Source organism: Excalfactoria chinensis, chromosome 1 (genome assembly GCF_039878825.1).
Source record: "Excalfactoria chinensis isolate bCotChi1 chromosome 1, bCotChi1.hap2, whole genome shotgun sequence".
Classification (NCBI taxonomy): domain Eukaryota; kingdom Metazoa; phylum Chordata; class Aves; order Galliformes; family Phasianidae; genus Excalfactoria; species Excalfactoria chinensis.
Genome location: NC_092825.1, coordinates 18735643 through 18750926, shown reverse-complemented (window position 1 = coordinate 18750926; position 15284 = coordinate 18735643). Strand labels below are relative to the sequence as shown.

The following is a 15284-nucleotide window of genomic DNA, read 5'->3' as shown; positions in this document are numbered from 1 at the left end:
GTTCCGCATGTCTGGGGGCTGGGAGTCTTAAGGAAAGACCTCTGTTCTGGAAGGGGTAGGCAGGGATCAGTGGGAAATGCCTGGTAATATATTTTCATCACGCATTGTATCATACTGCGTTTTTGAAATAAAGTGCTCATGGAGATGAAATTGTGTTGGACAATTCTGAAGCTAGGAAAACACATTTTATGACCGTGTTATGCATCCATAAAAAAGGGATTTTATAATGGTATTGCTGACAAGCCATTAAATAGGCAGGCACAGGTAGATGCTGCTGTCAGACCTGTGCGAGTTACTGGCTAACTGGCTATATAAATTTGGAGTGAAATTTAATGAAAAGAAATATGAAAGAAGAGCATGCAGCGTCTGTCCAGGCAGATAGGACTGATGCAAGCCAGCACTCTTCTTCTAGACCCAGAGACACTACAGTCACTTATTTAAACATTCTGTGTTTGGAGAAGAGGAGAGGAGAGAAGAGGAGAGGAGAGGAGAGGAGAGGAGAGGAGAGGAGAGGAGAGGAGAGGAGAGGAGAGGAGAGGAGAGGAGAGGAGAGGAGAGGAGAGGAGAGGAGAGGAGAGGAGAGGAGAGGAGAGGAGAGGAGAGGAGAGGAGAGGAGAGGAGAGGAGAGGAGAGAAGTACAAGCTAAATTGCTGAAATTCTGTTTTGTCTTTTCCCGTCTGCATCAACCAACTACCAAAATGAATAAGTAAGTGCAATCAAATGCGACTTGGATGTGTACAGCCTGTTCTACACTTGTAAACATTGGGTACTTAACCCTTCATACTGCGTGTGCTATTTATTTTATAACAGTCAATTTCCTGCAAGCCTTCTATCATGTGAATTCTCTTTCAGCCATCTCCTCACTGCATTAAAAGCTTCACCCAATATTTACTATGCACTTTTTCTTGCTACATCTCAGTTCTGCTTCTCTGAGTGGTTCCTACCCTGTCTGCTCCCCGGGCTGGAGTGAGCACTCAGTGTTTAAAATCAGACTATGCCGTGAAGTAAAGTGTTTCTTGCTGCATTTTTCTTTCCCCTGTTTGAAAAAGCACAAGGAAGGAAGCAGAAAATGTAGTTGAGAAACAAGACTTGTTCCCAGGTAAGACTGGAAAGAGACAGAAAGTTGGTGAGGCATTGAGGATGTCTGAGCTCCCCAGCGGGGTCTGTAAATCACCTGAGGTTCCTGTTCTTTTTTTCCCCTCTTCTTTTTCTTCTGCCTCTGCTTTGTCATCAGAGACGTTCCACACAAGTATTCAGGCGGTAGAAGCAGCAACTGTAGGGGAGGAAAACTTGGAGGCTGTGCCTGGGAAAAAAAGCAAACGATGGGGGGAGGAGGAGCTGTAAGATGATGTGAAAAGATGTGTAGGGGAAGAGAAAGAAAAGAGCTTTTTTAAAACCACCGTGAACATTAATTTTAAGGGCAAAGAAAAAAATCTTCAATCTCTGAGCGATCAAAATGAATAACACTGCTATGGAGGTACAAATGGTCCAAATGAAGGTTGAGAGAATTTAAAGACAGAGAAACCAGACAAAAGCCAGTGAATTATCTCCAGCAGCAGAAGCCAGGAAAATTCTCCATCCCTCAGCTATGTGTTTCTTGGCTCCTGAGATTCAATAAACTTTCCATTTCAAGAATTTTCCCCATCTTCTTCTGCTCGTCTCTCTTTGTGGCTTTCATTGTCAGCTCTAAGCACAATAGATGTTGTTGTGCCTCCATTCAGTGTGGTTTGCAGATTCCAATTCTCACAGAGCTTCTGTCCTACCTGTCAGAATAGCCCAGAGAAACCAGCCAGAAATCTGACTTAAAATGAAGAGTGTGGAGACATGGTAGACCCAAATGGGAAAACAAACTACCAGAAAGAGAAGGCTGTGGAAGTACAGTGGGATGGGATCATGCAGCAAACACTGTGCAGTGAGGGGAGGAATTAGGGGGAAGGGATTTGGTCATGTAGGACTTAATGAGTGACTCTTTATATTTGTGTTGCATAAATTTGGCACTGCTTGCTTATGCCTTTCATACTGAAGCTTATGTATGATCATCCTATTAAGTCCCATAAGGCAATGTAATAGGAAGAAAAAAAAACAACTCACCCCTGCCTTGTACCAAAGTGCCCCTTAGCTTACCAAGGCAGGGTGGGATTTGCTGCTAGTGTTGTGAGCAGGGCAGGGCGAGGTGGACTGCCTGTGTGTGACTCTCAACCTCACTTGTGCAAGTGGTAGGAAAACGTAGCACATAGTGGGAACGTCATCCTTTCGATTTCATTTTTGTGTGCTTGTGCATGATTAATGGTTAATTACAAGGGAAAGCTGGTTCTGGCAAGGAAGGAGCAGAATCGTTTGTGTTTGTTTCCACATGGTCATGCTCAGATTCCCCCACACTGGAAAAAACTCGCCTTCCTTCTTGTTTCTTCCAGGGGAAGTCCGAAAGCAGTCCTTGAAGATGACCTTAGCACTGCAAACAAGCAATTCCTTGTTGTGTCAGGGAGCTGGTGACACAGAGTCCTTTTACTATCAGCATAAATGCATTTTTTTCCTTGAGCCATAGTACCCCTAGCGCGGGGAAAGGCAGTGAATTAAAGCTGTTCTAACTCCATCATGTTCCTTCCCATGCTGTAAGTTCTCTAACATTTTCTATTGTTTTTTTTGGATAGAAGAAAGCAAGAAGCCTTTCTGTGTGGGGTATAAAATAGCACAATGCTGGCAGTGGTGCTGGTGCAGCTCCCAGCTTGTGTCCTGTTACTGTGCCTGCCCCGCTCAGCCATGGCACCAGGATACCACTGCCCTCTCAGCTCAGCTGATGCAGGGATTTGCACTGAATAGGCTTGCCTCTTTCCAGCAGTGAGGAGTGTATAGGTACCTGTTTGCATTTTTAGGAGTGTCTGAATGAGCTCTATGGTCCTGTGCTGACTGCAGACTGATGTAGATGTGCTTTGGTCCATAAAGAGGTTCTAAGCATCATCGGGTGTAGATTGTGATGAAGACTGAAGCAAATAAGATAAAAAACCTGATGTTTTGTTAGTGGGCTATGTCGTGGTTTAAAACAAAACACACAGAAACCAACCAGGAAGCAGGTCAAAGGGGGGATGCTGTGGGTTCAGATTCCTGCCGAGTCAGCTGCTGGCTATTAACCACGTCACTCGGCTGCTTTTCTTGCAGATCAACTGCATCTTTGTAAAACTGAGAAAGCGAGGCCTCATTAAAATGGGTGCTTCATTTCTACAGAGAAAACACATAAAAGATGGAGGGATGAATATAGAAGCCAGACTGAAAGGGAGGTGTGGGCCAAGAAGGCCAGTTTCTGCAGCGGCGTGGAGCCAGCTCTTACAGCATTCTTCTTTTCCTTGCATGCTCCAGTCCGTGGGACTGGAACTGTGTATATGCAGCCATCTCATGTGAGGTGATAATGTGCATTTTTCCTTATAATAAGAATTAAAATAATAAAAATCAGGATTTAAAGAGACCTTTCTGGCATAAGCTACCTGTAGCTCAGAGTGTGTCATACTCAGCAAATGCTGATAGCCTGTGCTAGGGAGGAAGGTCTTTCTGCAGTAGCTTTTCTCAGTAAATATACTTTAATTTACTTGGCACTGTGAACTCTTGAAGATACTTTCACTTAGAGATTTTTTTTTAATTATTGTACCTAATAGCAGTAAAATAAATAAATAAATAAATAAAAATAAAAACCACTTTGGACTATGACAGTATCCATGGTAGATTTTCTAAATCCAAATGCTGTCAAGTCTGGCTGTAATAAGCCAATGGAATCATTAGAGTTCAACTTTGCATAGCACAGCTTTGCTTCTAAGAGTTCAAATAAAACTGCAAATTGCATCTGGGTTTTCTTTTTTGGTTTTGTTTTGTTGTTGTTTTTTTTCATTACCTGCTGATGTTGCAGAGACAGCACGTTACTGAAAATTCTTGAGTCAGATTGCAAAATATGTAAGTATGCATTTTCTCCGTCTCATTAGGTGTTCTTAATGCTCTTTTGAGTGACTCCAAGTTGAAAAATTAAGACTCCCATTCCTCCTGCTCCCTTTTGCTCTAAATTTGGATCTGGCTCAGAATATTAAACACTTTGGAGCTCAGGTATATGTGGATAAAAGATTTCATTTCAGACTACCAAGAGTTTTATTAATTTAGCTTGAAGCTAATTACATAATTATTAATGCAGCCTCTGATTTTGCTGTTTGTCTTATTTAAACCTGCGACTCAATCCTTTGTGCCAGTTTTTCACCAAGTCCGTGGGAGTCCTTGGTGGGTTGATGGCAAGAACTTTGTGGATACCGAACTTGTTGTGAAAAACAGTTGCACTCCCAGCTGTTAATTAACACTTCACTTGTAGTGCCTTGAGAAACCTTTTCCATGTTGGGACAGGAAGACATTTTGGAAGCAGGGGGCTGTCTGGGTTGCTGGCCCATTTTGTGTATGGCAGTAGTGTTTTCTGTGGTTAGCAGTGATTAAGTTAGAGCTGGGTAAGGTGCCCTCTTTAATTTCTGTGTTCTCCACTTGGAGACTGAGAGACACAAGGCAGGTGGCAGGTCTGATGGGTCTTAGTGATATGACTGGTGGTACAGACTCCCAAACTCATCTGATGTTCTGAAAAGCTTGGTGGGAATTACCTTGTAGGTGAATGTCAAGTAAAGTCCTTAGCATTCAATGAGGGCAGGTTTCATATGTCATACTACTTCACTCTGTCAAACTGACTCTTTCCCCTTGAGATCCCACTGTCCATGTTGCAGAATGCCTCACGACATACCCACAGGTTCTTGGTCTTGCTCAGGGAGTGTGTCATCTGAGCTCTTCTGCAGGAGCAGCTGCTAATACCCCTGGTCTTCTGAAGGATAAGAGTTTTCAGGGTGATAAAAACTGACCTGTGTGTGTTCTCATGTCCTTTCAGCTATCTCTGGGTTATTCTGAAGCTTCAGGCCTGAGCAATAAATTCACCTCTCTATGAGTCCCAGAATTCATCTAATTCCTGCCCAGGTTAAACCATGGTACAGGAAACACTGCATTTCTGTCACCTGAGTTTATGGTCCCATCTGTCTTCCATTTGTTTTACACAGCAAAACACCTGCAGAATGCACAGTGGCTGAGGGTATAACATTCATTATTTCCTTTGCAACTCTGTAATTTACAAAAAGCCTTATAAAAGACCCATATAAATATGATTATATATATTAAAAATAAACTTTATACTATTAAAATAGTTTGCTTTCTTTTTAAAAGAGAGTTTTCTTTGTCTAGTAAAATCTTTGTCTTCCACATAAGGAGTAAAATCTATAAGTATTTACCCATTTTTTGCCACTTTTCCAGGTTCATTAGGTAGAACGATTAGTCCCATTCAAGGATATGTTAGCAAATTGTGTTTTGAGAAGCAGTGAAAGAGAAGGAAAATAGCAGTAGAGGTTATCACAACTTTTAATGATACAGATGTTGGATGTCAGGTTTTCATCCTCTGCAAAGGAGTCTCCTGCTGGTCACCAACCCATGGGACCCATCTGCTGGTAGCAAACCAGCAGAAGTAAAGGATGGTCTCCCATCACAGAGACTGCTCTTCTCATTCTACAAAAGCAGTCTTGGACATATGCCATAGTCAACAAAAGAAGTTATTCCCACTCCCAAAGCCATTCCAGCATGTTGTCTTCCTCTTAGGAAATGAGCTTGAATTCTGCAGTGTTTTTCCAGGTGATTCCTTTTCTGAACCAGTGAAGTATCTCTCTGACTATATTTAGGAAGTAGTAATAAAAGTTGTGGCTGTGAAGGAGGTTGCTCACATTTACAATCAGTTCTCATAAAATCAGAAACTTTAAAATCCTAACAGAAAATCTGTTCATCCCTTATTCAGACATGCTGCAATTTCTGTTTTGAATTTTTCTTTAGCTTCAGTATGAAAGGTGAATTATTTTTGGCTTGTGGAAAACCCACCTGAAGCTAAACATGAAGTTAATCAAATGAGAGATAGGAGAGATTTCTTTTAGTTCCTCATTTCTCAGAATCTCTAAGTCATTTGAGTACATCCTTTGGATTTGTACCTTTTTTGTTTTGCAGTTTGGGGAGCTTTTTCTCTCTGACTTGGGGAAGGTTTTCAATAGGGACCACAGCTCTCTGCATCACTTACTCTGAAAGCCCATCAGATTGATTTTGCACACATCCATTGGCAGAAGCATTTGTCTCTAGACCCAGCGTGACAAGCCAGGAAACTTCATGTAGACTAGATGAGGTACCAGAGTCAATTCAGTACAGTATAGTTAGAAAGGCACAACTCTGCAAAAAACACCAGAGAAGCTGAACAAGGAAAATTATTCATCTGCTGGACTTTTTTGTCTGTTGTTTTGGGACATATGTTTAGCTGTCAGTTATTCAGATTAAAGCAAAGCTTGGTATCCTTTTGATCCAATAGAAATGATTGTAAGAAATGAAGTAACAAAGCTAAAATTATACTGAAGGCAGAAAGAAAGGTAAGTGAGGGTGGCTGAAGAGCTGAAGGTTCAGGTGTGCAGGTACAAGAAAGGAGGAAAACAGCTGTCCCTTCTGTGTCTGTGTGCTGTTAGTGCTGATCCTGGGGGTATTTATGGGAGTTGGCGGAAGTCAATCTGAAGCTCACTTAGCACTTCTGCAGTATGATGCTCATTACTTTCTGCATGCCTTTTGAGGAATTGACTGTTACTTAAGGTTATCAGTCTTGTTTGAGTAGAAAGACATGAAGTTGCATTTACTTAAATTAAAATTGATCTAGCTATAAATGGGACAGTCTGGTAGCTGTGTCATTTCTAAGCAGTGTCACTTTATTGCAATTGTGTGTGGGAAGCCTTCTCCTGGGTGCTCTATGTTTCCTGCACACAACTTGCAGAGTCTCATATTCATCATAAGCAGCACAACTGTGCTTGTTTTCAGAGGGCTTCTTCTAAAGTGCTCAGTTGCTGACATAGAGTGGCCTGGGTTGAAAAGGACCACAATGATCATCTGGTTTCAATCACCTGCTATGTGCAGAGTTGCCAACCATCAGACCAGGCTGCCCAGAGCCACATCCAGCCTGGCCTTGAATCCCCCTTTCCCTCTCACCAAATAATGCTGGCACCTGTTGAGTCCCCAGCTGGCTGCACCAGGGCTGTGTGTTAACCACACTTATGGGGATGGGGAGCAAGAAGCAGGATGGAGGCAGGACTTGGAGAGTGATAGCAGTGATGTGATGAGCTGCACTGCTGAGATTCTTTTATCCTACATCTTCCAAGTGCTTAAAAGTAAGTGCTTGGTCAGAGGGTGTATACCAGGTCTCAAGGGATTAGAACCAGATGATCTTGAAGATGTCTTCCAACCCAAGACATTCCATCGCATAGCAACTCTATGATCAGAGCATGACTTTGAGTAAACCATGCATGCCCATGTATAATTAAAGTTATGTAAATAATCCATTGGAAATATATTTGCCTGGCTGGATGTCTCAGATTCAGTTTTCCAGCCTGCCTTTCTTATTCATTTCATCTCACATTTTCTTGACTTACTTGTTTAAAACAGCTTTTCACAGCAGGAAGCTTGCCCTTGATGCATTTCCACAGCACCTAGCTCAGTGGGACACCTGTCTTAATAGCAGCCCTGGATATCCTGCCCAGTAGATGACCGTGGCCGGGCCCCTCCTGCTGCCTTTCCCATAGTCAAAGTTCAGGTCGGGTGGGAAGGAGCTGTGGTTGCACTGCAACTGGTTTGAACTGGTTAGCTTTTTTCTTCCCAAAGTTTGGTCCTTTGGAAGTGGGTGTGTGGGAATTGGAGATTTAGGTCTGGATCTTTTCCACAGCTTATTTCATTTTTGTTTATTCTTCCCTTTGATGAAGGGGGAAAAAAACAAAGCCAATATAGACAGCAAAGAACTGCTGCCCTGTGTGTGATAATTTCATCCTGCTTGACCTGGGAGCAGAGCAACAGGGAGCAAATGCCAATAAAAAAATGAATAGGCAGAATGAATAGAGAATGCGTGTAGTTCTGAATCATTTAAATAAAACTGTTAATTTTGGTGCCTTACGGGATTCGTTTGCCCAGTTTTGCAAAAGACAGTTTCCTCTAATATGTTTAATGGGATTTAAATATCTTCAACCTATGTGGATATCCTAATGAAGATCAAACCATCATTAATTTCTTGGTGACACTCACATCATAGGCCAGAATGAAATTGGGATGATCTACTAGCTGCTGTCTGGATTCAGATTAGAAAAAAACTCACTGACGTACAAATTTTACATCAGAAGTAAACAAGGTAGAAAATAGTAGGAAGTGTTACCCATTTTTGTACAGAGATGGGTTACTCCTGTAAGTATCTTTTTCTTTTCTCTTTTCTTTTCTGTTTTTCTTTTCCTTCAGTCCTGGCTCTGGGAAGAACCAGTATGACTCTTTGTTCTCCCAGGGGACAAAGGCATGTATGTGCATTGCCAGTGCAGCCTCTGTGCCATGAGTTGAGTGCCCCGAGTGGACAAACCATGGCAAGAATGACTGCTGCTAAGCAATCCATTTCTAATAGCTGCATTACAATTCAGTACCTGTAGTACAATTAGAACTAAAGAAATGCATTCTGCTCTTTCATTATATTTTTTTAATCTACTGAAATAAATGGACATGGGGGTGAACCAAGCCCAGAGCTTAAGGTACAATGAATTACTGTTCATTCATTTGAGGCATATTTTCTAAGGAGAGCTATTTAAAGCTTTTTTATTACAATCAGAGATGACAATAATTACTTTGTGGGAAATACATAAACAAATGAATCTGTTTTTTTTTCTGCATTTGATCATTGCACAATAGATGGCGGAATGATAAAATTGTTGTGAAACAACATAGCAGCAGTGTGTCAAGCTGTTTTTCTTTATGATTATTATTTCATTGCAGATAAATGTCAGGGACAATATTTGAAATTAGATGACATGCATGATGACATACCATTTAGCTGTGGAGATGTGAGCCAGGCCCAAAGCTTGTTTGGAAAATTGAGGTCCTTGGGAGCAGAAAGAAATAGGAGTTTCTTACAAATAATATCAGAATTCATTCTGAGTTTCTTAGACAAGGTCTAAGGTTGTTGCAGCGAAGTCCAACACCTCATTACCTTGCAAGGCATGTGTTGAATTCCATGTGTCTCAAGAATGGGGTATAATTCTTAGGCTTTTCCAGGTCACTGTCACATAAGGTCAACCTATCATTAGAAGTTGGACTTGTGCTGTTGGTAATGTACTGGCTCTTCTTTGACCTCATTTTGCAGCCAATTGGTCTGGTTTGTGATGAGGACTCTAGCACTGTAAGTTTGAAGTTAGCTTTTTTGTTTTTTTTTCTTTATCATTATCCCGAGTTACATTTTGTCATTTTGTTTGTTTGTTTGTTTCAAAGTCAAAATCACTCTACTTTCAGAGTGATTTTCTGTTACACACGTTTTCTTTATAGAGGAGCAAAACATGGTCGGCGCAGGAAGGTTCAATGGCCAGTGATGAGGGCTGGTGTTGGAACCCAGTAGGTGGCTCCTTCTCACAACCAAGGTTCTTCCCTCCCTGATCCAGCTGTTGCAACCGTATTGTTGATGATTAACTTCAGTTGTCCAGTATAAATGGTGATTCAGGCAATTCTCCTTTACATCCTGCTAGCGTCACTCACTGCTGCCAACACAGCAGTTATAAGTGGCACAGAAGGGTGGCTCCTTCGTTGTCACCTTTATTCTTATTTTTTCCTTTGGTATTTTCTGCTGTTTTCCTCCTCTTAGCAGGCTTTCCCCTGTTAGGTCACTTTGTTGAATGTATCTCTTGTCTTTTGTGGGTTTCATTTTTTCAGTTCTGTTCACAATTCCAGATACTTCCAGATTTATCCCCAGATTCCCTTTGAATTTATTGAGTTTCTCCTCATTGCACTATGGAGTCCCATGACTTACTTTAAAAATTAAGAAAAAGCTGTGGATCATACTTGGTTTTTTTCAGCATTTCCTCCAAACACAATTTATTTTTTCCCCCAAACATTTCCATCCAAGCCTTCTGTTTTATGCTCTCAGAATGAAAAACTTGCAGAAAACACTGAAAATTGTTCAGTTCTTCGGAAGCCAGTTTGGATTTGCCTCCTTATTTAGGTCCCACAGTTAAAATTAGGCCAGCCTACAAGTCTCAAAAAGTGCTTGCTTAATTCCACAGAGCCAGGCGATCTGCTTTGGAAGCAGAAATTGTTTGAAGGGGTTGAACAATGCAACACATAAAAGCATCTTCAGCACGTAAAACTCTCAGTGATTAAATGATGTTTTAAAGGCAGATTTAAAACCATTCAGTTGCGGTGCTAAAGTGAAGTGTCAGACTGTAATGCATACCAGTAATATCAAAGGCAACGTTGCATAGGAAGCAGCTTTAGGGAAGTAGAAGATTCTCAAAGAGCAAGAGCCAGATGCACTCCTTGTAGTCAACAGAAGGATTTTTTCCTTCTTCAGAAAGGTCCTGCCACACCAAATGTCCCCAGTGTTACTTGTATGTAAGGTCTCCCCCTTTGCTTGAAATGCCAGGCTCCTCCGGCTTGTTTTTAGAATCTCAGTAATTAACAATTCACACAGTATGAAACTGGAGAAGCACTACCACTTCTTGTTACGTTTCAGATTGTCCATTGACCTCATTGTGCTTTAGCACAGAATTATCTAATTGGTTATATGATCAACGCTTGGGCATGTGACCTCGTTCCATCCTTCCCCAACATATTACATTGCTAGGCAATTAACAAGATTTGACGCTTTATATAATTTTTGTGATGTCTGCACAAGCATAAGGGTGAGTATATTTATGTCTGAAATCATTAAATAAAGCTTCACGACTCTGAATTTCATGTCAGTTTTATTTCTTAGTTTTCACGGTCTTCTTTTCCCTTTCTAGGTATTACGTAGAGATGGCTTTATGGATCTGGACACTGAGCATTTTGAGCTGCTTTTGCATCACCTTTTCCAGAAGTGAAGAACTGAAATATTTTCAGAGTGCCACAGAGCTAAATCATCTAACAGTGGATAATGACACTGGCATAATCTACTTGGGAGTGGTAAATGCTCTGTATCAGCTTACAGAAAATCTGGTGGTACGAATACATGTGGAAACAGGGCCAAGAAAGGACAACAAAAAATGCACACCTCCCATTGAAGAAAATCAATGTAAAGAGGCAGTACTGACTGACAATTACAACAAATTATTGTTGCTGAACAAGGAAAATAAAACAATTGTGGTGTGTGGAAGCCTTTTTAAAGGGATTTGTGCCACCAGAGATCTAGAAAACATTACCAAAGTTACGCATTATGTGGAAACTAGTGGAGAGAAGTCCTTTGTAGCAAGCAATGATGAGAATGTATCGACGGTGGGGCTGATCACTTCCTTGGACAATGATCAGGTGCTGTTTGTTGGGAAAGGGAATGGACCAAATGATAATGGGATAATAATCAGCACTCGGCAGCTCCACGAGAAGGACGGGAAAGACATTTTTGAAATGTATTCGGACTCAGCGGCTGTTAAGTCAGCGTATCATTCTTCAAGCACACAACAATTTGTGACAGTCTTTGAGGATAAAAATTACGTTTATTTCATTTTTAACCAGCAAGAGAAGCAGCCTGTCAATAACCGCACACTAATTGCACGTCTTTGCAAAGATGATGCCCATTATTATTCCTACTTTGAAATGGACTTGGGCTGCAAAGATGAGGACGGTTCCTATGATCACTGTCACTCTGCTTACGTCACCACTCCAGGAGAAGAGCTGGCCAAGAGCATGGCTCAACAAAGACAAGCTACAGATTCTGCCTCAGATGACAAAGTGCTTGTTGCACTCTTCAGCAAAGTAAACAAAGATAATGGCTCCCTAAAATCTGCCATGTGTGTGTTTTCATTGAGACACATCAATGAAAAAATGGAGAAAAACCGGGATGATTGCTATACAAATAAGAATACCAGCATGTTTTACAAACTCTTTGCAGTAGAAAACCCGTGTGGACAACATGGACAGGTAACATCAGCATCAATGTTAGAATCTGTGATAGGAATCATGGATAATATACAACTGTCTAATTAATATGTGGCTTTGAGATAAAACATAGTGAGATCGGATGATTGTAAATGTGATGTTCACTCAATGGATTTGCTACAGAAATTGAATGTGGTTGGGAAGAGAAGCAACAGTATAGTTGCAAAAAGTGGAAGAGAAGCAACAATATATTTATAATTTTCAGTATTTTAAAAAAGAGTTGATGTCTTCTAAAAGTCGAATATTATCTGTTTTCATGAATGCATTTCTTTTAAAGAATTCTTTCTGGTGTGTGGAAATTACTGAGTCATAAGCAGTAATTTGTTATTCCCATGATCAGCTTCCAGATGATTACTGTAGACAATTCTGTTCACAGCCAACATATATATAATGTTTTTAAGTGGTATAATTGATCTTGAAGGTGATACCTAGAGTTCAGTGTTGTTTCTCACTTGGATATGAATTTTCAGATAATAGGAAATATGCATGTTTCCTATATCAAATGCCTTTCACATATTTCCTTGGCACAAAATAGACCCTCAACATGAGGGTGACATCGCATGTTATTTTCATGGCTTTTCATTGCCTTGTATACTGGAGGACACTGACATCCTTCAAGATACTGATTTTCTATTTATGGCTCTGGCTTTATGATGCAGTTTTCAGCTCCTCTGTTAGATGTTTGCTTTCGTCCATGCCTCTCAACCTATTCCCAGTTCTCACTTGTGCATGCCATTTGTTACTTCAGCCAACTGTAATCTGGGTTGAGAGACTGAATAACCTTAAAAAATAAGTCAGCAAACTTGAAGAAAGACGTCTTAATTCCCCAACGCAAGGAAGTTACACACTTGCATAAGCAGTTGCTTGAGCACAGCTTGAAAACAGGCATGCTGCAGCCCAGGGATAGGAGTGAACATCTGAAGGGATGAGGCTTGGAAATACCAGGTCATTACTGGTATTGACACAGAATCCTTCACCTCATGAAATCACAGCCATGCAGTAGATCTCTAACACTGATTAGAAGATTGGAAGCTTTTTGCTTTCAAACCCCAGTATTTCTCACTGCAGTACACTGCACCTGAGGTGAGCACCCAATACACAGACTGTGACTGTGAGAATTGGAGTGGCCTCAGCTTCCAGCAAAAGGGCGATGTGGATTTCCAATCAGAGAGCAGAGCAGCAGGAAAGACAAGGTGTGGATGAACTTCCTTCTGCAGTTTTGGATTAAAGCATATTGAACATGTTGAATGTTCACGAGGCAATTGCCAGTGGACTGCTTTTCTATGGAGTGCAGCAAATTAAAAACCAAAACAGCTTAAAAAACAGTCCTCAAAACAAAATTGGTAAACCTGATCTATATGACAAGCTAATTAAATGAACTGGTTTCTTTTTAATCTGTGCTTCTGCAGTGAAACAGAAACAAAGACCATTTCCTCTCTATGTCTCCTGAAAAGCAATAGCACTGAAGCAGTTTGCAATTAGCAGACTGCTTTCTGATTGCAGCTCGTTGGCTTGGGTAACATGGCCAGGCAACCCATTTCTCTCTCCTATCTTCTCTCCTATGTCTGAGGGGTATCATATTGTGGTAGCAGTGTTGCACTTCATTCTTAGCTAGGAATTAGTGATCTGAATGTTTAACATCCCTCTGTATTGCTGTTCCTTATTAGAATGCAAGTAAAAATTTCCCCTGTGGCTCTGAACACTTACCATACCTCTTGGGAAGTAAAAATGGTGTTATAGAGAAGCCAGTATTACAAAAAGAAGGGATGAATCTCACGGCTGTTACTGTGACTGTGGAGAATGGGCACACCGTGGCCTTTCTGGGGACTTCGGATGGAAAAATTCTGAAGGTAACAAATCTGACTTCAAAGTTTGGAGCATGTTGAATAGGTTGCAGACTGTTCTGATAACGTGCTGATGCTCTGAAAGTAAATGTGATTTAGAGGATCACGTAGCAGGAACGGATTCTCTTGGCACAGTGTCTTTACTTTCAAAGAAAAACAAAGACAGGCTACTTCTTGTGTACCTCACCTTTTCACTGCGCAGGTAAAATTAGCATTGACTGAATGATAACTCTCCCAAAGGTTTAGATACCTACCGAGAGCCCTATATAATAGCCATAGGTAATCTAACATCTGCTGTGGCCTTAAATCTATTCAAGCCCCTACTTGTTTAAAAGCAGATTTTCATTTTGTAATCATTGCGGACATTCAGTGAACAGAATAACAATATAAACCTAAAGCAGGAGCTCTGGTAATCTCTGTGGCAGCACACGGTCCAAGGGTTTGTGTGTCCATATTGTTGAACTACGGAGACCATCACACCGTATGTGTTATTTTGCTGAAGAGAAGTGATGGCCATGTGTCAATATGTTGTTTGAAATTTGAAGCCAATATAACTGCTCATTGTAAGGGAGGTCAACAAATTTGAACACCTTCGACCGCAGTGACTCCAATGAGAATTTGAGTTTTACAGCACTCAAATAAATCAGTATTTAGAAAAAAACAAAACAGAAAATAAAACCAATCAAAGCAAATACTGGCTATTGTGAGTAGAGAGCAATTTCTTTTTCTGTCATTTTTCTACTGTGCTTTCTGCCTTTAATTCTAAACACTTCAGACTGAAATGTTTTCACCCACATGAATTTGTGAGCTTGAGCAAACATAGCATTTTCATTCACGATAATCAAAAAATAACAACCTTTACCACCCTTCTTTCTTCCATGGAACAGGTGTTTCTGTCATCCACTGTAACTGAGTACAGCTCTCTGACTATTGAACTAAATAAACCCATAAAGAATGATCTGGTCCTTGACAAAACCCAAGAATATCTATATGTGATGACCACAGACAAGGTAATGTACCTCTAATTTTTTAAGCATCAGGTCCAGTTTAACTTTCTCTGTGACTTTACCTGAGATTTGACATTCCTCTGTCACTCCTGGAACCCACCCTAGTCACTGGGGCTGCCCCTGCACTGCATTTGTGTGTGCACATTTACAGGCAGAAGAAAAGCAGGTTAATGTTGTTGGGGTTAGGGGGTGGATGAAAACAGAAGATGAATTATGTTCCTCCTTCTACCAGCTTCAGCTCCCCTCTGCCTTTTGCTCCCTCAAGCAGAGGTTATGGGCTTAATCACTTGACTGTCACTTGGAGAACGGTAATGTTCTTAATGCTCACAGACTGAGATCAGGAAGTGAGTTCACCTCTGAAGCTCTCTAATGGGGTCTGGGCAAAGGATGAAGTTGTGATGTTTGAAACCAGAATGCCACAGGGTCAGGCAGT

At 41.0% G+C, this 15284-nt stretch overlaps 1 protein-coding gene across 3 annotated transcripts in view; it reads left to right on the top strand.

The window, feature by feature from the left end:
* Positions 1-15284, top strand: part of PLXNB2 (plexin B2) — a 249565-nt gene that overhangs the window by 162602 nt on the left and 71679 nt on the right. For all 3 annotated transcript variants that reach the window (XM_072331745.1, XM_072331736.1, XM_072331754.1), the window contains exons 5-7: positions 10872-11982; positions 13668-13850; positions 14732-14854. In XM_072331745.1, coding sequence (XP_072187846.1) covers positions 10872-11982; positions 13668-13850; positions 14732-14854 — 1417 coding nt within the window. The remainder of the gene's footprint in view (positions 1-10871; positions 11983-13667; positions 13851-14731; positions 14855-15284) is intronic.